Source organism: Cydia amplana, chromosome 1 (assembly GCF_948474715.1).
Source record: "Cydia amplana chromosome 1, ilCydAmpl1.1, whole genome shotgun sequence".
NCBI lineage: Eukaryota > Metazoa > Arthropoda > Insecta > Lepidoptera > Tortricidae > Cydia > Cydia amplana.
In genome coordinates this window covers 6013894-6036566 of record NC_086069.1, presented here as the reverse complement: position 1 = coordinate 6036566, position 22673 = coordinate 6013894, and the positions used below count along the sequence as shown (strand labels likewise).

At 42.6% G+C, this 22673-nt stretch overlaps 1 protein-coding gene and 1 non-coding gene across 2 annotated transcripts in view; both read right to left on the bottom strand.

Moving 5' to 3' along the window:
- Positions 1 to 2535: 2535 nt before the first annotated feature.
- Positions 2536 to 22673, bottom strand: part of LOC134662465 (semaphorin-5B) — a 41805-nt gene continuing 21667 nt past the window's right edge. The window contains exons 4-20 of the mRNA XM_063518698.1: positions 21371 to 21578; positions 20320 to 20474; positions 19447 to 19606; positions 18815 to 19011; positions 17208 to 17369; positions 16004 to 16298; positions 13228 to 13438; positions 11496 to 11651; positions 10018 to 10221; positions 9314 to 9562; positions 8775 to 8851; positions 7898 to 8108; positions 7464 to 7631; positions 6792 to 6935; positions 6031 to 6147; positions 4572 to 4717; positions 2536 to 2803 (exon numbers count right to left, since the gene is read on the bottom strand). Of these exons, the coding sequence (XP_063374768.1) occupies positions 2573 to 2803; positions 4572 to 4717; positions 6031 to 6147; positions 6792 to 6935; positions 7464 to 7631; positions 7898 to 8108; positions 8775 to 8851; positions 9314 to 9562; positions 10018 to 10221; positions 11496 to 11651; positions 13228 to 13438; positions 16004 to 16298; positions 17208 to 17369; positions 18815 to 19011; positions 19447 to 19606; positions 20320 to 20474; positions 21371 to 21578 (3091 nt within the window). The 3' untranslated portion in view covers positions 2536 to 2572. The remainder of the gene's footprint in view (positions 2804 to 4571; positions 4718 to 6030; positions 6148 to 6791; positions 6936 to 7463; positions 7632 to 7897; positions 8109 to 8774; positions 8852 to 9313; positions 9563 to 10017; positions 10222 to 11495; positions 11652 to 13227; positions 13439 to 16003; positions 16299 to 17207; positions 17370 to 18814; positions 19012 to 19446; positions 19607 to 20319; positions 20475 to 21370; positions 21579 to 22673) is intronic.
- Positions 5166 to 5257, bottom strand: LOC134655013 (U6atac minor spliceosomal RNA). Its single transcript, XR_010097405.1, has one exon. It is a non-coding gene; the product is annotated as a U6atac minor spliceosomal RNA (small nuclear RNA).

Sequence of the window (22673 nt, the reverse complement as noted above, 5' to 3'; positions counted from 1 at the left end):
TTGACACTTTACAATCCCAGTCGGACAGAACCAGAGGGGCTACCGCGAAAACCGAAATTGGCAAATTGCGGAGATCTTTCTCTTTTACTCCAACGAAGTCGTAATTAGAGTGACAGAGAAAAATGCCCGCAATTTGCGAACTTCTATTTTCGCGGTTATAGCCCAGGACAACCATCTAAACGAGTAAACATCACAGCACTTGAAGCACTCAATAGTGCTATGCTTATTAAGGACAAGATATACCCTGGTCGACTTGAAGTATGTTTTAGTTAGCTAACATAATAATGTAAGTATTGTTACTAGTTGAAGTTTGAAACTAGCGACTACTAAATAGGCACAAAAAGTTCCATCAAAAGAAAATCGAATATAAAATACCACAAATCGACCTAAGTAGGTATACAATATTTTTCGCCTTAATAGATGACCCACGCTAGAACGGTCTCGGTCCGGGCCGAAGCGTCCGACACTTCAGTTTTCTATAGAAAACATCACGTGATAGCCCATCATAGAAAATGAACTGACGGATGCTTCGGACCGGACCCGGATCGTTCTAGCGTGAGTCGTCCTTAAAAAACAAATAAGACATACCGTTACCCAACCATCATTCTATCTAATGCCTCAAGGGCTACACAAAACATAAAAACCAACATTGACTGTTAAAGTCTCGAAAATTAGATATTTTAAAAATAAATTCATAGACAAACAAAAAATAACAAAAATATTGTTTCATATAAAAATACAAAAATATATCGTGGAGCAGTTATCTCCGTGTACTACCGGAGGTTTCAAAATAAAAGAAAAACTAGACGCCTGTGCAAAGACATATTTTCAGCACATCTTTTACATAATTACAGACAATCAGTCGCCTTACTAAATATATCCTAATTCTTTTTCATATATTTCCTGAGATAATTGAGTCCGAGGATCAAATGTGCTTTCTAATTAGTAATTACCAAAGTAAGTGCAAAGACAAGTGTAAGGAAAATACATCTTTGTTGGAATTGCACGTAACCGTACCCATACTTTTGTAACTTTACAGAAAGCGACTTTCCCGTACGGACGCAATGATCTCAGATGACCTTATCAAAATACAAAATATAATAATATAAACTATTTCGACTCAACATGAGTCAAGCTAAATGTTGTGTTGCCAACATTCAAAAATATAAGTAAAACTATAGTTTTCAGCTATAACTTGCGTACCTATATAAAATCATTGTAATATGCATACATAATAAATATCCCAAGGCACCTGAATTTGTACTAAGGACTATGTGTAAATATATATATGTATTTGATATAATATCTTAAATAACTAGTATTTACATTTAATTTAGGTATCTTATTTACATGGCACATGATTGGCTTTGTCATATTGGAAATGCCTAGTTTTAGTAGCAATAATATTTACATTTGTAATCATTTAACTTAATAACATTTAAAAAAATAGATTTTTTTTACAATTGTTATCAACATGGCACTGGATTTTTCATAAAATTCACTCATTCATAACCGCTTATCACATTAAAAATACAAGGAATCATTGAAACAACTTACATAAAACCTTTTTCAAATAACCCGTAAAAGTAAGTAGTAGGGCAAATTCAAATTATTAAAGAGAAATAAATGTCAATATTAAATTTTTTAACGGCATCTGTTGTTTCTGAAATACTTTTACAAACATTATTTGTTTCCAAGAATGCTCAAAAAAGGCAAATAACACTATTTCTTATTATCTACTAATACCCATAGTTAAGGCACATAACGTCAAATCCCTACGGTTGCGATACAAAGTCGTACATAACCAGTGTCATGTGTCTTCTACAAACGGATTCACACAAGGCTAATATTACCCCATAAAATATTCCCATCAGAGATCTAATAAAGCACTACGACCTTGACATGGTCACGTTTCCGCCATATTTAGACTGCAATATGAAAATGGAAGCGTTTGTCTGTTCGTTTTTGTTGCGGCTACAATAGTAGCGCAAAATTACCCAACCCAATACCCAATTTCGTCAATTTTACCCAATTTTGACCAAGTCAAGTTTAACCAACATCATAGTCGCATCTAAATTCAAAATCGCTATTTATTCCAAGCCATGCTTAGTACCGACTACCTGAGTCAAGAAACCATGAGCTTAAGTTATGAGCGAGCTAAGACTTGTCCCATTAGCTCATTACATACTGCCGTATTCAAACTTCAAGATATTCACAAGAGACGACACGTACTAGATCCATTTTAGATACGTTATAGTTTAGATTTCAACTAGTTCTCTTTTGCAGCGCAATTCGGGCAACCAATGTCACTTTTACGATAGATCATGTTAGATATCTATTAGATGTGAATTAGATTTCTAAGTAATATCTTGTGGGAATCGTTCAAGAGTATCTCCAGAATCGCGGAAATGTCAAATTTGACAGGTTAGAACTTAAACATATTGTTATCGTATCTTGGCGATGTCTAAAAGATATCTAATAGATGTCTATTACAAAATCCGAATCGGGTCCTATAGACATTTCGTCAAATATTTGAACCTAAGCGGGTAGACCCGCGAGTTAAGCCTATGAGCTAATAAAACTTGTCCTCACCTTCAAGGTTGTTCCTATTATTGGGCTGGTTGGAATTCCTCCGCAGCGTCCCCATGGAGTCGTATTCATTGGCGATGGCCTTGGGGTAGAGCTTGGGCGTGGTCGCGGTGTTGTGGTTGTTGGCGTTGGAGATGTTGTTGCTTTTGGAGAGCAGGATGCCGCTCGGGTTGCCGATGCCCGTGAATGATGGCTGGCGCTTTGCTTTGCGTGGCTGAAGCAAAAATAAGTTTTTGGCAAAAGAAATATTTTTGGTACAAGCTCTTATCGCTGAATGTACTTTTCTTACGACAAACAACTAATACTAATCGAGACAATTCTAAAAACCCCTAACACGATTAGGTTGCGTTGTTTCATCACAGAGTTCCTATGGCCACCTCCTGTCTCCATCATCAGATCTGCTCGATGGTACCATAATATTACATTGTCACCCGACTAACATGTGTATGCAAAATTTCAGCTCAATCGGAAACCGGGAAGTGGATCAAATTTAACTTGCAAGATTTGATTACAGACACAACAGTCAGGTGAAAGTAAATAAGAACCTATCCGGTGGCGAATGCACTAGTCCCAAAACGCACTATTAGTCAATACACTCTAATTTCGAAAGCCCCTCTTCTCATAAGAAACTAGGCCCAAAATACCATATTTCCAAAAAGGCTCATTCTCGATTTACACGAGAACCATTGAGAACTAGTCCCAAAATACACCTTTCCCAAAATACCCCAAATTGTGTTCACCTGTGCGTGGCGTAATACTTTATTCTCATAATGCGTAGGTCTCAAAACACTCTAGTTCCAAAATACCCTATTTTTTTGGAATGTCTCTTTGTGACTGCTTTCAGCCGTAATCATTACCCGTTTGATGCCTAAAATATTTTTTTCAAAAATAGGATTTACGTATTTAATTATTATTTTGAGCTATACAGGGTGTAATCGTTAAGTGTTGCTCGGCGATAGTTCCGTAAATATAGCAGATATCAGAAAATTTCAAATTGATATCGAAAGTGCATATAGTGAAAGTGAAGGGCAATATACACACGAGTGTTTTAATGCCTGTGTTGATAAAGCAGTGTATGGAACTATCATAATTAGGTGGGCGAGAAACTACCCTCATAATAATCTCTCTCTTAATGCCATAAATGAGGGTAGTTTCTCGCCCACCTAATTATGATAGTTCCATACACTGCTTTATCAATACAGGCATTAAAACACTCGTGTGTATATTGCCCTTCACTTTCACTATATGCACTTTCGATATCAATTTGAAATTTTCTGATATCTGCTATATTTACGGAACTATCGCCGAGCAACACTTAACGATTACACCCTGTATAGCTCAAAATAATAATTAAATAAATCCTATTTTTGAAAAAAAAATTTTAGGCATCAAACGGGTAATGATTACGGCTGAAAGCAGTCACAAAGAGACATTCCAAAAAAATAGGGTATTTTGGAACTAGAGTGTTTTGAGACCTACGCATTATGAGAATAAAGTATTACGCCACGCACAGGTGAACACAATTTGGGGTATTTTGGGAAAGGTGTATTTTGGGACTAGTTCTCAATGGTTCTCGTGTAAATCGAGAATGAGCCTTTTTGGAAATATGGTATTTTGGGCCTAGTTTCTTATGAGAAGAGGGGCTTTCGAAATTAGAGTGTATTGACTAATAGTGCGTTTTGGGACTAGTGCATTCGCCACCGGATAGATAAGAACTTGTAAAAAACAGTTGAGTCAGATTATTTGTAGATAGACAGTATTTAGAGAGTAGTAAACTGCACTACATATAAATACTTAAATAGAAAAAAAATAACACGATATTTTGCTGGCTAACGCAGTATGCGTATCCGGACGCAGCTCCGGTGTGTGAACGAGACAGCACCATGCACGTATACATACATTTGTATATCGATGTCTCGCTCGCACACCGGAGGGGCATGTTTCAAGAACAAAAATATTAAGATTAAAATTAAAATACTTACAACATCCTTCAGCGGTACTGTGACATAGCTGTTCTGCTTGGCCGTAATATAATGTGGGCTTGAAGGAACACGAGTTGACCGTCGCCACGGTAAGCGGGTACCTCGTCTTTGGATGTATATCACGCCCGCCAAGCAAACTAGGCAGCCTGAAACAAACAAAAACATATGTAGGTCGCTAAAATTTTAACCTTTTCCACGCCGTGTCAAACACTCGGACGCCACATCATTGAAGCGTCAAAACTGATGTTGAACTTTATGTATATGCACGTAGGTTGATGTTGCTCTATGCTCTGTGACCGATTAATCCGTCTTTGGCGTTGAACCTACGGTGCGGATATATCGGTCATTGGCGTCCAAAAGGTTAAAGAATAGATAAATAATAATGAGGGCATAATCTGAATCAATACGGGCAAGATACTGTAGATTTATTTAAGCTTTTTGTATTTTACACGAAGTTTCGCAGTGAAATAACCAGACACTAACTTAAAAGAACATCAAAAGTTTGTTTAATTATAAAAAACAAAGAAATATTTATAAACATGGAACACAAAAACCGCTACAAAAAAAAATACAAACAATGAAATATGATTCTTTAAAAAAATGTGGTCAAGATTGTGCCCTTAACCATTTTGTGTGTTCCATCCTTGTCAAGGGGAGTGCTAACCGTCTCTCCTTTCAATAGACACGGGCAGATACAGTTCGCATTTTCTTATATACTAACTCCAGCTAAAACTTCAATAGTGCGTTTTATGATATTTGTTAAAAATATTAATAAAAACTGGAATATTATAACATTTTTCCGCATACCGTACAAGAGTAGAGCTTTAAGAATTAAATAAAGCTATTTATTCAAAATTAATATAGTTAATATTGGTGAAAATCCAGATCATAACGAAATTCAACCAGACTCGACTCGTTGGCGCCATCTGTCGATAGTGTTGCGCAACTGATAAAGTGAAGGTCAAGAGCACAGGCAAATAAATACATGCACAAACATTCAGAATTAATAATGTCATTTAAAGCGATTCAACTGTTTAACTTAATACAATTAATGTCATATTAATTTAATTTCTATCGTATAAACGTAACTAAAAAACAATCTAGGTAATATAAGGATGGTATTCCACCTGTCCAATTTCTTGGTCCAATTCCAATGTCATTGCGTCTCACTCTCTCATTAAGCAAAATATGAGACGCAAATACACATTGGACAAAGAAATTGGACAAGTGAAATACCAACCTTACGTAGAAACGTCGGGTTTAATAAACATTTACCTAGTGATAAACCCAACAACACACCCGCACACAAACCCGTCTTGCACTAGACGTTTATTGTCTTTATATAAGAAACAGACACGAAAAATGAATATATTATTTTCTGCTCTTCCAATGTAAAATTAAGTCTCTCATATTGTGAACCTTATGCCATGACAATAAGTACCAATATGTTATAACTTACCCATAACGAAGGCGGCTACAACGCAGCCCACAATGCCTCCTACGCTGAGCGAGTCTCCCGCCCTCACGAACGAGGCCATCTCGACGCTGTCGCTGTACGCGGGCAACGCGTATAGTTCTGTGAACAAACGTGTCGTTGAGAGGGTGGAAACTAGATGGCGTTGCACTCTAACATGTATGAATGCCTTTATTATGTTTCCGTTGTAGTTCTTTGCCTATGACACCAGTAAACCCAAGTCAAATTTTACCTTTTGTACTTGTAATGACAAATAGCACCATCTACAAAAAACGATAAAGTACGCGGTATAGTATAGGGGTTACATCTCTTTATTCATTTACTTTTTTCTGAAGACACAGAGCGTTCGTATGCCTCGGACGAGGATCGTTTTTACAAACAGAGTAGCTTTTTGCGATATGGTTTAATCATAGACTAGGAATCCTCTAGACGGAGTTTAGAGGAAGTATTTCATGAAACCGATGCTGCCAAAAATACGGGGGTGCGGGGGGAAGAGGTGAGCGAATCCCGTGCCGTGATTGGTCCGTTCAAAGACACGGACCAATCACGGCACGGGATTCTGACACTGACTCGAAGATGGAGTAAAACTACCGTATATAGTGGCAGAGGGGGTATCGTTACTATGCTCAGTCTAGAGGATGTCTTGTCTGTGGGTTTGATACTGTGAGGCGGGATCGGGAAATGATATGTTAATTTCTTAAAAGAAAGAGGATTAGTTTAAACGGTCGTATTGGTGCATTACTAACCATTGCTCATGTCGTCGTTGTCGCAGAGCGCCACCTGCAGCACGGCGCCGGCGCAGGCGCCACTGTCGCAGCTGCGGCGCCGCGTCCGTTCGTTATTCTCGCACTCGCTCCATTCGCCCCAAGCGCTCCAATTGCCTTCCGATTCTGAATAAAAAACGTAGGCATTATTAAGTACTAGAACTTTTCGGTCCGGTAATCCAAGCATTATTAACATCAACTAAGGGAGAAGGGAGGCACGTATTCCATCTGTCCAATATCTTGGTCCAATGTGTATTTGCGTCTTCGGACAAAGAAATTGGACAGATGGAATACCACCCTTAGATATAAAAAGGTCATATAATTGGTTTGCGGTTAGTGCCGACCACAGATCACCTCGACTACAATATGGTGCATAGTTACAACTCGCGGTAACCGGTAGTAATATAGTGTGGTTAAGTATCCGTTGCACGGCTTATCCTTATTTACAATACTTATTTACTAAATGTATTTCTAGGGATGAACATGGGATGCGTAGTATTCAATGGTGTACGATGCAACTCATTAGTTTAAACGGCGAATGAGTTAAAATCAAGACGAATAAGTAAATTTGCACTACCCGGTTGTCAATGGTGCCAGCTAAGTGTCAAAATGAGTGCAACAGTGCGTAAGGTTGACCGGAGTATAGTTTAGTACCTGCGCACGGCAGCACGCAGACGCGGGTCTCGAGCGCGGCGCCCGCGTCGGCGCAGCCCTCGCGCGAGCGGCACGTGCGCGTGCGCGAGCGCCGCCCGGCCGAGCCGCAGCCCGAGCTGCCGTCGCCGCTAGTGCACGGGCTCCACTCCGACCAGCACGACCATTCACCTGAAACACATATGTGCACTATAGTTTTTTATATATAATTAGAGAAAGTCACCACTGTTGACAGTGCAGTTTCAAGATTAAAGAGTAAAGCTTTGGTTTCCTCCGAAAGCGGTGCCGTCATATAGCGGCCGTCTCCATACAAATACTACGACATATTTAGCCGTATTATTTAGTATGGAGACGGCAGCTATATGACGGCACCGCTATCCTAGGAAAACCGATCTTTAGCGAAGCAAACGAGAGCTAGTTGAAATATAGGTGCGTACCGGAACAGGCGTGAACGTTACAGGCCCGCAGCATGTCGGGCGCGCCTGCGCAGGGCGGGCGGCGACAGCGCCGGCGCCGCGCCTGCTGGCCGCCGCCGCACGGCGCCGAGCACGAGCCCCAAGCGCTCCAGGGCTCCCAGCCCGCGTCGTCCGCCGACACGCACGACCCCCGCGGGTCGCAGTAGCGCTCTTCCTCGCGGGCCAGCGTCAACTGGTCAAACAAAACGAACGCGTTAATACAAGGAGTTAGGTTAGGTTAGCCTCGTCTCCAGCGGGCGGCGGGCATGGGGGCGTCCCCGCCCATGACGCTGGCTCCCGAGATGGTAAGCGCGACCTTGTGTCCCGGAAGCGCTTCCACTGGGACGGATATTAAAAAAAAAACATGGGTATGGATCTAGTCAGGATAGCCGCTGCGGGGTCGCGGACGCATTGCGCGAGCTTCCCCGTAACCCCGCAACCATAGCGGCGAGAGGACACCATGGGGTTTAGTGGGTAGTGAGGCCTCTTTACAGCCCTGAGTCCCACATAACCGTCCGGGTTTCTCCCCGGCCCGGCGGTATGCGTAGAAGCATTCCCCATGTAAAAAAAAAAAAAAAAAAGGTTAGCCTCGTCTTTTTTGGTAAGGACGGCTAAGGAATGGAATGCGCTCCCGTCATCCGTATTCCCTGAGAAATATGACCTCGGTCTCTTTAAAGCTAGAGTGAATAGGCTATTACTGAACCGGTGAGCTCCATCTTAGGCTCTGTCTTCACTCTCCATCAGGTGTGTCTAGAGCCAATCGCCGATCAGTTTATCATAAAACAAAAGGTATTTGTTTTCATTCGTAAATGAACAGCCATCTGCATCAGTAGTTTTATGCATAAACTTCTCTACTTACTTTCACCTGTTCCGGAGACGGCGCCTTACACGAGAATTTGAATCTCTTTTCCGTGTAGCTCCCATCCGAAGCGTTACCTGTGAAAATAACAACTCGATTACGATTAAAATTTTAACAGTCAAGTAACTAGTTTACGACGTCACCCGACTAGATAAGGAAAACTTCTAACTTTCCTGCTCCTTCGATTCTGCGATTGCGCATGTCCCAGACCCACAGACAAGACATCCTCTAGACTGAGCATAGTAACGCTACCCCGTCTGCCACTTATACGGTAGTTTTACTCCATCCTCGAGTCAATCCCGTGCCGTGATTGGCCCGTGTGTTTGAACGGACCAATCACGGCACGGGATTCGCTCACCTCGTCCCCCCGCCCCCCCGTATTTTTGGCAGCATCGGTTTCATGAAAAAATTGCTCTAAACTCCATCTAGAGGATTCCTAGTCTATGCCCAGACCTGACAAATCTCCCCCTCTAATTTCCCGGAAGAATCCAGAGGTTAAGCAATCAAACTTCTTAAACCAAGTGTCACAAGTATCTTACCCGGTATCTGCACCCAGGGCGTCCAGGCCGTGCCCTTCCTGATCTCGCAGGGGCGCATGTCGCAGAGCTGGCGGTCCGCCTTGCCGCCGTCGCAGTCGGCGCCGCCGTACTTGGGCTCGGGGTTGGAGCAGGTGCGCTTGCGCTCCTTCCAGCCGGCTGAAGGCCCGCAGCCCGGCCCGCCGGCGGCTGTGCAAGCCGACCAGGGACCCCAGGCTGACCAACCGCCGTCTACGGGGGCTAGCGCTGGATCTAAAAGGATTAATACATGTTAGGTTATTTTATCTACTCATGCTACACCACTGACAATCCAACCTCTAGACTGAGCTTAGGCCAATTCTTTCATGAAACCGATGCTGCCAAAAATACGGGGGTGCGGGGGGACGTGGGGAGCGAATCCTATGCCGTGATTGGTCCGTTCAAAGACACGGACCAATCACGGCACGGGATTGATTCGAAGATGGAGTAACGCTACCGTATGTGTGGCAGAGGGGGTAGCGCGACTATGCTATGTCTAGAGGTTGGATTATCTGTGTGTTACACACACTACGACAGTTGTCGCTACAGTCCAAGTATCATTTCCGTGCATTTTCGAGTGTTAAGGTGTGAGTGGAAAGGGAAAGCGCCCTCCCCAGCAATTCCTCGAAAATCCGCTCTTTTGTAAAGTGTACAGGGAAGTGGTACTTTATTATCTATACAGCACTTACCGGGACAGGGCGGCAGGTTGTTGCAGTAGAGGTCGTTGGTGTCCTGCCCGACGCACACGCGGCCGCCATGCTTGGGCTCGGGCGCGGTGCAGGCGCGGCGGCGCGACTTGACGGCGATGCCGCACGAGGCCGAGCACTCCGACCAGCCCGACCACGCCGACCAGCCGCCGTGCACCGTGCAATTCGTTACGGATATGCTTGCACCTGGAAACAGCGTAATAGTAGTTTATGTGACTGCTACATAATGAGAGGCATTAAAATACGAGTGTGGGTTTAAGAAACAAACATTAGTGAGTTTCTTAAAAGGATCACACGACTGTTTTAATGCCTAATTATGTACAGTTACATACACTACTTTATCTAAACACATACTTAAAACTAACTAAAAGATAAACTGTACGTCAAATGGCGGCGAATGAAAACTTTTTTCACGCATGTCACACATCCGTAGTTTTTTTAATTCCTAGACAAAAGAATGAAGTCCCTATTCTCATGTCACTCGAGATCAAATATCGTGCGGTTTTAATTAAGAAAAACATATTAAATTGACGTTTCGTATCGATAACTGTTTTAATATCTATGGATACTAGAATAGAGACCCACTTGAGTTTTGACTGCTGTTCCAAATTTAAACTCATAACCTTACAAAAATCTATAACGTTACCTATGTACTCGTACATTAAAGTACAAATTTTCCTACTACCACAGATAAGAAAGTTCTCATAGTAAAATTGGTTGTAATAAAGCTTGTCATTTCCTACGGTTTCTGAACGCATTATAGAGCACTAATGACATGTGTGTAGATAAATGTAATAAACGCCTGTGAAACATCGACGTGCCGTAGGCTTGGAGGATATAATCAAACGGAGACGCCATGTCTGTAATTTTCTGTACAAAACCGTCTGCCGATTTTTGCGGGGGAGGGGAACGTCAAATGTATGCGTAACGTAAAAATAGCCATGTCAGATAAACGTCAGTCCATACATTGTGTATGACCGTTGGCCGCCTATTTTCGACAGAAGGGAAAGCCTGTTAATGGCTACTCCGTTTAGTTGTATCCTCCAAGGCCGTAGGTGCCACGCGGACGCGTCAAGAGTTTTCGTACTGGTTTTGTATAACGCCAGTCGTCATCTTGCAGTTCATTGCCCAATACTGGAAAACAACATTACAGGAAACAACATTGACACGATACCTCTAGCTGGAAAACGTCGTAAATCGTCATAAACGAGTAAGATCTAGGATGCACAACATCTATGATTCGCTATTGAAGTGTAATATTACTACTGTAATGTTTATTTATCGACTTGTTGACAAAAATATGGGTATATCCGTATAAAATTGTAAGAATAATGATAGATTAGATTAGATACATTTATTTCTTAAAGAAAAAGACACATTATTTTACACAACAGGATAAAACAAAGGCTTTCATTAAAAGATAAACTACATTTCAGGTATTTGATTATTACTATAGTTACCTTCACACGTCCGCCCGCCGTTCACCGGTTTGGGGTTGTCGCATTTTCTCGTGCGACACATGCACATGTCGGGTTTCTCGTCCCCATACACCGAGTGCGACGTTCCGTCCTGCATGCAAGGCTCCCATTGCGACCACGACGACCAACCGCCGTCCACTGCAACAATAACGAAACTAGAACAATTGGAACTAATCGAAGGCCCACAGACAATGAGACAATCCAACCTCTAGACATAGCATAGTCGCGCTACCCCCTCTGCCACACATACGGTAGCGTTACTCCATCTTCGAGTCAATCCCGTGCCGTGATTGGTCCGTATCTTTGAACGAACCAATCACGGCACGGGATTCGCTCACCTCGTCCCCCCGCACCCCCGTATTTTTGGCAGCGTCGGTTTCATGAAAGAATTGGCCTAAGCTCAGTCTAGAGGTTGGATTGTCAGTGTCGAAGGCCATACCAAGGATCTCAACAACGTTCGTACGTTCGTTGCCCACATTTCATTTCATTTCATTTATTTTATGCATAAACCATGGTTATAATAAGGTGTTACATAAACATTTGGTACATGGTCGCCCTGCAAGGGCGTAGCACTGTCTTAAAAACTAGTTTAAAACTAAAAAGTTTAATTATACTTACAAAACACGATCATTTTTAAAATTGTTAGTTGTAGTAGAAATATAACAGTAATAAACAATTCACAATAAATATAGAACATTGATGATTTATCGTCAAGAAATAATTATAGTAAATTGGAATTATAATAATAAAATTAGTTTATCTACCCAAATATCATAAACCCTCCATGATGCGTTCAAGAACCACACATTATGACCACCATAAAAATATACTGTTTTGTTAGAACAAATTTCTTATCTGTAACAATGTTATTATTGCTAAATAATAACATCGATTTCGATAATATTATGCATTCAAATTTCGAACATCTTTGAAAAACAAAGAAATTTGATTTGACCTCTATTCTAATATCAGTCGAGATGACGTTTAGTTCGGAATGAATTGTTAATTTTCAAACAAATTTGACAAATGTCGCACGTAAGTAAGATATCGAACGATATGATAGTTGGGGCCGACTCTAGTTTGTCTCTGAATTCAAAAAAACTATGACAGCTGCCAGAAAACTTTTCAATACTGCCATTACAGGTTAAAATTTGTTTTGTTGCATAAAATTATTCAATTTGTTGAATTTAAACCATAAAATGAGCGATCAAGATGATATAGATATTTCGGCGACGCCTCCTGATATCCGTGACAAAGCAACTAACGTTATAAATGACTTATTACCAGCTAAGTCAAGGAAACAATACAAAGGAACATACTTCTGTCCGAGCTGGGCAAGTGAATTATAATAATTGCACCATCCAAACTGTAGGTAAATAATTATTATTGTTCTAAATCAATTTCTTCATTTTCGCATTTGTTTTCTGTTTTATTTTACTAATAATTATTGTTAGTGGCCCTGAACAACACCGCGATGCCGGTCATAATATGCGGCTCCTGAATGCATCATGAAGACTTATGATATGTGGGTAGATAAAGTAGTGTATGTAACTGTACATAATTAGGCATTAAAACACTCGTGTGATCCTTTTAAGAAACTCACTTCGTTCGTTTCTTAAACCCACACTCGTGTTTAATGCCCTTCATTATGTACAGTTACATAAACTACTATAAATGTCAAGTCGTTACATCGCACGGTAGTTAGCGTCCGTACCTGGCGCTGTTTTCTCTGGGCAGCTAGCGGTGTTTTGCACGAAGTACGCGTCATGTAGGTGTGTAGTCGTCCGCACACACGTGTCTCGAGCGTCGTCCCACCCGCAATGCGGGTCGGCCGCGCCCACGCAGCCCGAGCGACGGGCGTGACGCGAACAGCGCTCGCTGCCGATGCGCAGGACCCCGTTGTCGTTGCCGATGTATAGCGACATCTGATGGATTGTAAAGGAGATTTCGTTAAGTTACTTTTGACGACCGGTCTGGCCTAGTGGGTAGTGACCCTGCCTGCTAAGCCGATGGTCCTGGGTTCGAATCCCGGTAAGGGCATTTATTTGTGTGATGAACACTAATATTTGTTCCGGAGTCATGGATGTTTTCTATGTATATAAGTATGTATTTATCTATATAAGTATGTATATCGTCGCCTAGGACCCATAGTACAAGCTTTGCTTAGTTTGGGGCTAGGTTGATCTGTGTAAGATGTCCCCCAATATTTATTTATTTATTTATTTATTTACTTGACTGATCTTGCTATAGTCCGTTTTTTTAGCATTAGAAAGAAGGTAAGCGATCTTGACATGTCTCATGAAAAATGCTTTTTAATAATCAGTAACTTATACTTATGAAAGCAGAAGAATATAGATGTTCGTATTAGATTCATAATTGTTACATATTTGCCGTGACTTATTTTTAAAACATGTTTTTCAATTAAAAGACACATCAAGATTGTTTACCTTTCCGTTTAGGGCTACTTTCCAATGATTTGACGAAAATAGCCAAACTACTGAAACTGCAATAATGCATGAGAATAGGCTTAATGTTCTAAAAAAATAGTCCGTCAAAATATTTAACACTATTTTTTCCTATTTTCAATTAACTTGAAAATGAGGAAGATAAATTATACGGCCTGTCAAAGTTCCGCGCGTACTTTGACGTACATTACATTTGTATTTTTTCGTTTGATTAACAAAAGAAAAAATACGTATCCAATATTTTTTGATAATCTATCTGACAAGCTAACTACAATATTTTTATCCAGGAAACTACCTATTTAATTAGGCAATAGATATACTTACAGTATCCTTAACAAACTGCATAGCCAGCACCGCGAACCCCTGCCCGTCCCTCAACCTCCACCTCTCGACCAGGCACGCTCCGTCATACCGCGGCAACACGGCCAGCTTCAACACATCACTATCCTGAGTCGCGACGAACAACACCAGCTGTTTGCCCACGTCCTTGGATTGGGCGATGTCGACGGTCACGTGGGTGAAGCGGTCTTGACAATCTATCTGACGGGCTTACTACAATATTTTTATCCAGGAAACTACCTATTTAATTAGGCAATAGATATACTTACAGTATCCTTAACAAACTGCATAGCCAGCACCGCGAACCCCTGTCCGTCCCTCAACCTCCACTTCTCCACCAGGCACGCTCCATCATACCGCGGCAACACGGCCAACTTCAACACATCGCTGTCCTGAGTCGCGACGAACAACACCAACTGTTTGCCCACGTTCTTGGATTGAGCGACGTCGACGGTCACGTGGGTGAAGCGGTCTTGACAATCTATCTGACGGGCTTACTACAATATTTGTATCCAGGAAACTACCTATTTAATCAGGCAATAGATATACTTACAGTATCCTTAACAAACTGCATAGCCAGCACCGCGAACCCCTGCCCGTCGCTCAACCTCCACCTCTCTACCAGGCACGCTCCGTCATACCGCGGCAACACGGCCAACTTCAACACATCGCTGTCCTGAGTCGCGACGAACAACACCAACTGTTTGCCCACGTTCTTGGATTGGGCGATGTCGACGGTCACGTGGGTGAAGCGGTCTTGACAATCTAGCTGACGGGCTTACTACAATATTTTTATCCAGGAAACTACCTATTTAATTAGGCAATAGATATACTTACAGTATCCTTAACAAACTGCATAGCCAGCACCGCGAACCCCTGCCCGTCCCTCAACCTCCACCTCTCGACCAGGCACGCTCCGTCATACCGCGGCAACACGGCCAACTTCAACACATCGCTGTCCTGAGTCGCGACGAACAACACCAACTGTTTGCCCACGTTCTTGGATTGAGCGACGACGACGGTCACGTGGGTGAAGCGGTCTTGACAATCTATCTGACGGGCTTACTACAATATTTTTATCCAGGAAACTACCTATTTACTATAAGGCAATTACTTACAGTATCCTTAACAAACTGCATAGCCAGCACCGCGAACCCCTGCCCGTCCCTCAACCTCCACCTCTCTACCAGGCACGCTCCGTCATACCGCGGCAACACGGCCAGCTTCAACACATCACTATCCTGAGTCGCGACGAACAACACCAACTGTTTGCCCACGTTCTTGGATTGGGCGATGTCGACGGTCACGTGGGTGAAGCGGTCTTGACAATCTATCTGACGGGCTTACTACAATATTTTTATCCAGGAAACTACCTATTTAATTAGGCAATAGATATACTTACAGTATCCTTAACAAACTGCATAGCCAGCACCGCGAACCCCTGCCCGTCCCTCAACCTCCACCTCTCTACCAGGCACGCTCCGTCATACCGCGGCAACACGGCCAGCTTCAACACATCACTATCCTGAGTCGCGACGAACAACACCAACTGTTTCCCCACGTTCTTGGATTGGGCGATGTCGACGGTCACGTGGGTGAAGCGGTCTTGACAATCTATCTGACGGGCTTACTACAATATTTTCATCCAGGAAACTACCTATTTAATTAGGCAATAGATATACTTACAGTATCCTTAACAAACTGCATAGCCAGCACCGCGAACCCCTGCCCGTCCCGCAACCTCCACCTCTCGACCAGGCACGCTCCATCATACCGCGGCAACACGGCTAACTTCAACACATCACTGTCCTGAGTCGCCACGAACAACACCAACTGTTTGCCCACGTTCTTGGATTGGGCGATGTCGACAGTCACGTGGGTGAAGCGGTCGGAGGTGACGCGGTACACGGGCTCGTCCGATATGGGTTGGATGGGATAGTGCATTAGCATGTAGTTGTGGTATTCCAGGCTTTGTTGATTTCTGGAAAGAGGTGTCGGGATTAGTTGATTGACGAGCGTGTCTTACCGATCAGCATCATTTATTTTTTTACGAAAGCTTCTGCCATCTGACCTTCCAACCCAGAGGGGAAACTAGGCATTATCGAGATTAGTCCGGTTTCCTCACGATGTTTTCCTTCACCGAAAAGCGACTGGTAAATATCAGATGATATTTCGTACATAAGTTCCGAAGAACTCATTGGTACGAGACAGGGTTTGAACCCGCGACCTCTGGATTGGAAGTCGCACGCTCTTAAGCTTTGGATTCCTCCGAAAACGGTGCCGTCATATGACGGCCGTCATATAGCGGCAGCAAAAGACGGCCGTCTTTACGGTGGCGACATGTGGAAAGTACCACGGCGTCATAACACACCGTCAGCCACCAAGGTCAAAGCGGCAAATTTGAAAAATGTAGGCGCGATAGGATAACGTCCCATAGAAAATTTGAATTTCGCGCCTTTTCCTACTGATAAGATTTGCTTGATCATCTATAATTTACTTGGAGGATGAAGTATCATCAGAAGAGGAAAATAATCGTAGTACCGAATCATTTATTCAAATCTCGTGTCATTTATTCAAAATGGCGTCACCGCTATCTAATAAAACGTTCACGAAACTATCGACAAGGTCATGACGGCCGTCATCTTACGTTACGTTGACAATCAACGTAACGTAACGCCGTCTAGGAAACCGCGCCATCTTGTTTACATAGACAACGTTCTAGTGACGTCAGTCAACGCTATATAGCGGCCGTAATATGACGGCACCGTTTTCGGAGGAATCCAAAGCATTACCGCTAGGCCACCAACGCTTTTTACCGAATTAATAATCAGTACCAATGATATTTTTTTGGGTTTTTCTTCTGTGGTGGTTCACAATGAGTATAACTTACCTTGGGTTCTGTACGCATCTGTAGTGCTCCCTTGCCCAAGTAGAAGGCGACCTGTGTTCCCAGGAAGATGTCGGGGTGTTTTGAACCTTGAATGGGCCTTCAAATGCAGCATCAATGTCTGACATGTTGTATATGCATACAGCACTGCCGGCTATACCGTTTCTGTAAACAAATGGAATAATAAGTTACAACAATTTCTATTTTAAATTTCCGTTCGTAAAGAAGGAAATCTTTATATGACATATCCATCGTAGTATCTAGTATTTATGCCTGCGCATAATACAAATAAAATCTACATTATTATTCGTGACGGCGGGATTATGTTTTCTCGCCCTTCAATCAACTTCTTTTACAGCGCTTCATGCGTTTAGATCGTAATCTTCTAATGATCTGACTGCGTTGTAAAGTAGATTGGGTATGTCGTAAGGCAATAAATAAACCCATCAGAACGTGGTAAAAAAAATGATTCATAAAATAGCAAAGTCAGTAACATCCACTTTTTTGGAGTGGACGTTGCTGATTCTGCTTATATACGACTCAAATGTGTAGAGCAGGGCTCGGAACCGGTTTTTTGCAAAAACTTAGAAATAACCAGATTTTTCGAATTATTTTATACTCGAAATGTAGGACTCAGTTGTGTTTTTAGGTTACGACTTCGTATTATTAGATTGCCCAATTAGAAATGAAGTAATTAGCAAAGAACGAAAAAATACCGTTTCCGTTCCCATACAAAAAATACCGTCCGAAAATATCATCCGTGGCCCTGCTTTGGCTGCACTGTAAGTTACAGTAGTGAACACACCTGGGCGTGGTGAACGTGGCCACGAGCAGCTTCTCCTGCGGCAGGTACTCGACGCCTTGCACCTCGTCGTAGTGAAATGGCACGTCGCCGGGCACGGGGCACGCGAGGCGCGCCTTGAGGAACGAGCTGTCATCGCGGGAGTGTTACAGCAGTAAACACACCTGGGCGTGGTGAACGTGGCCACGAGCAGCTTCTCCTGCGGCAGGTACTCGACGCCTTGCACCTCGTCGTAGTGAAATGGCACGTCGCCGGGCACGGGGCACGCGAGGCGCGCCTTGAGGAACGAGCTGTCATCGCGGGAGTGTTACAGCAGTAAACACACCTGGGCGTGGTGAACGTGGCCACGAGCAGCTTCTCCTGCGGCAGGTACTCGACGCCTTGCACCTCGTCGTAGTGAAATGGCACGTCGCCGGGCACGGGGCACGCGAGGCGCGCCTTGAGGAACGAGCTGTCATCGCGGGAGTGTTACAGCAGTAAACACACCTGGGCGTGGTGAACGTGGCCACGAGCAGCTTCTCCTGCGGGAGGTACTCGACGCCCTGCACCTCGTCGTAGTGGAAGGGCACGTCGCCGGGCACGGGGCACGCGAGGCGCGCCTTGAGGAACGAGCTGTCATCGCGGGAGTGTTACAGTAGTGAACACACCTGGGCGTGGTGAACGTGGCCACGAGCAGCTTCTCCTGGGGGAGGTACTCGACGCCTTGCACCTCGTCGTAGTGGAAGGGCACGTCGCCGGGCACGGGGCACGCGAGGCGCGCCTTGAGGAACGAGCTGTCATCGCGGGAGTGTTACAGTAGTGAACACACCTGGGCGTGGTGAATGTGGCCACGAGCAGCTTCTCCTGGGGGAGGTACTCGACGCCCTGCACCTCGTCGTAGTGGAAGGGCACGTCGCCGGGCACGGGGCACGCGAGGCGCGCCTTGAGGAACGTGCTCCAGTTGTCGCGTCGGAGCTGACTGCCGCTGTCGTTCTTGCATACTCGGGCGATGCGGGAATATACGGCCTAATGAATTACAGAGTTTATGTTTCGAAGTCTTCATGTGTTTATGGTTACATTGCAGTTTCTTCACCCTATTTTATTTATGTAGCCTTTTATAAAAATAGTTACTCATTTCACAACACAGAATGCTACACACTTTGACCATTGACAAAAAGATACTACACTTTAACCACACTTATCCAGAATTCAAAGATCACAACTAAATAGTAATCACAAGCTGCTAATTTATACTTTAAAAACATCATATTTAATTGTTATTAAAAACCTCGCTTTAGTCATTGTCACTACTTGCCAATTCGATATGTAACATATTAAATAGATATCATTAAATAATTGTTACTATAAAGCGTTTAAAGAAAAATCCAATCGAATACAATAAAATTCTAGCATTACAAAAGCAATATAGAAGTGTCTAATTAAAAAATAAAATAATCTCACCTTGCCACAGTTCATGAACTCCACAGCGTACTCTCTGAACACGAAGTAGACGTAGAAGTCGTCCTCGAAGCTGCCGACGAACTCGGGCTGGTTGAGCCACGTCAGGTCGTACTCCCGGGTGCGGAGCGTGCCCGAGTTGTGGGCCGAGGCGCCGCGCGTCCTGCGAGCGAAGTGGTTAAGTGTTTCGGTAGATGGCGTGCATATAATAATCATAACATATTATAAGGCACCATCTAAATGCCACCGACTGTGGCAAAGACAAAATATAAATGCTGATTGTTAATAATAAGGCGTTACTGCTTAAAGATTATATATCTCTTAGATAGCTCTTAAGAACATTGCTTTGTTTAAAACATAGTCATGTAGTGTTGGGTGTATGGTCGATTTTTTTTTGCGCGTACAATACATCTTTGTTACACTCGTTACTGAACATAAGCTTGTTTCATTTTCTTTCGGAAAGCCGGTTTTATAAAACAGGTAATTTTTCCCAAATTATAGGCCCACGCATCTACAACAGGTTACCGTCTGATATAAAGGATATTGCCTCCGATCTCATTTTTACAAAAAAAAACTCAAGTGTTTCCTGATCCAAAAGGCGTTTTATTCGGTCAAGGAATTCATGAAAGGCTAATTAATGTTAAATGGAAAGCTATAGTATTATAATTCCTAACGTATTGGAACGGGGTATAGCTACTCTATTGTCAATTTAATTATGTTTATTTTTCTAATATTTACAATGATACCTAATTTTAATTGTATATATTTCCGATATACCTATTGTATATAATAATGTAAATAACGCGTCTGTGACAATGTATGATCAATACAAATAAAGAATATGAATATGGATATGAATATAAGTAAATTTTCTACCTGTAAATGGAAGTCTGTGAACTGGCGAAGTCGGTAGGAGTGGCCGCATAGAATTCGCCGCTGCTGGATAGGATGGTAGTCACGTTGGAGTGTGGGTTGTACGGACAGTTCGCCACGCCGGACACCCATTCTGTCACCGTGTTTATTGACTCGATCTGTAACAAAGAATATGGCTTAACAAAAATATAACGGCCAAATGCGAGTCGGACTCGCGCACGGAGGGTTCCGCACCATCAACAAAAAATAGAGCAAAACAAGCAAAAAAACGGTCACCCATCCAAGTACTGACCCCGCCCGACGTTGCTTAACTTCGGTCAAAAATCACGTTTGTTGCATGGGAGCCCCACTTAAGTCTTTATTTTATTCTGTGTTTAGTATTTGTTGTTATAGCGGCAACAGAAATACATCATCTGTGAAAATTTCAACTGTCTAGCTATCACGGTTCGTGAAATACAGCCTGGTGACAGACGGACGGACGGACGGACGGACGGACGGACGGACGGACGGACGGACAGCGGAGTCTTAGTGATAGGGTCCCGTTTTTACCCTTTGGGTACGGAACCCTAAAAAACACCAAGATCGCAATATCGTCAAGATTTCATGGGGCTATTTTTTTCTAGTTTTCTTTAAGCGCCAATTAAACGCTTGTTTGAACAGTTATATATGAATATCACTGTAGCTAATGGTATTGGCTTACATAGCCACGAAAAACGTTGTCGCCCTACCTGACACTGTTTTCAATAGTCTGTAATAGACTTTAAGGCCAATGGTGCATAATAAGTACAAGTATAGCAAACCTCGGAGTTTCTCAAACTGAAGTCAAGAAGTGTCTTATTTCCGCGCAGATGATCTACACCCTTATTCATAAACGCTTGCTAAGTTAATCAGCTGATGATCATCGTTTGTCCCTCTCTATGGTATAACGACAGATAAGGACAAACGACGATCATCAACTGGTTAAGTTAGCAGCCGTTTATGAATAACGCCATTAGATTTTATCTTTACATGTATCTGACGTAAATCCTAACTTATCAAACTAGTGTTAACATACCTCTCTCCAGCTGCACTCAGGGCTGAACGCATTAGTTCCACACGCGAACAGCTTGTGGCCGTAGCTGAGCAGCACTTTGACGTAGTTGTGGCAATCGTCCTCCGTCTGGCCCTTGTCTTGGCACAGGTGGGACTTGTTGGCGGGCGCGGGCCAATCAGCGCGCTCTAAAGGACGGAGACCGCGCAACGAGAGCCGGTATAGCGTATCCCTGTGGTAAAAAGTAGTTTGTGTTACAAGGGATCAAAATGATATATTTCCGTCAAGGGCGTACATTGAATCCTGAATGAAGCGATGGATTCTAAAGTAGAATCCTGAGCGTAATGAGAGATTCAAGTGTTAACGCCCAAGACGAAATAATTTTGATACTATGAGGAAAATAAAAAAAATTTAGTGTTGACACAATCTGATGCTTAAATAGATTATTTAAGCTAAAAAAATAATGTGCAAAAAAATGTAAAAATAGTGTGCTAGAACAGAAAAGTGTTACTTTGATCCCTCCGAGCAGGGAGGAAAAGTGCCACTTTGATCCCTCCTAGCAGGGAAGAAAAAGCTCTTTTCCGAATAGGTGGTGTAAAAAAGTTTTTTGTAGTTTATGTTACAATTTGTAAACCTTATAACGAAGGCATAAGGTCCACTCTTGAGCATTGAATAGTGTATAGTACTGTTGAAACTTTATGAATACTATGCTGGTTGCGTACAGTTATTAGGTGTTAAACATACCAACAGCAGTGTGTGACGTTAAGTTTACATTGTTGACACACAATTTTAAAGACCGTTGCCTTTTACGAGGTATTTCATAGTGATTCGCCTGAATAGATGAATTTGCAGTAAGTCATGCAGTGTAGGCGCATTATTCCATTCTTACAATATTAACTTATCGCATACATTACAATAACACAACCCTTCGCTTACCTCAGCCTTATTAAAACATGTTATTGATTTTCTAGGGAAATATAGGTTATCGAGTGCATAATACGATTGTAACGTAATTTGTTCGAATGCTACTGGGTGTTCTAAGATTTCTAAGAATTAAGGAAACTCCAGCTACCTGTTGATGTTGTTCTTATCGGTAACGATAATTAACTAGAATATTTATTTATTTTTACTCATGATAGTATTAAAAATACCAATCGGTAAAACTTTTCGACCAAAAGCACACTTTTTAGTATATTGTTTGTACTCCATGGTTACAATCCTATACGAGTACAATAACCTCTAAATAAATACTCTCTCACACCTGAATAAACGAACAATACTTAATAATTCCAGGCAACCTTTAGATAGCGGAGATTGATGAATTAAT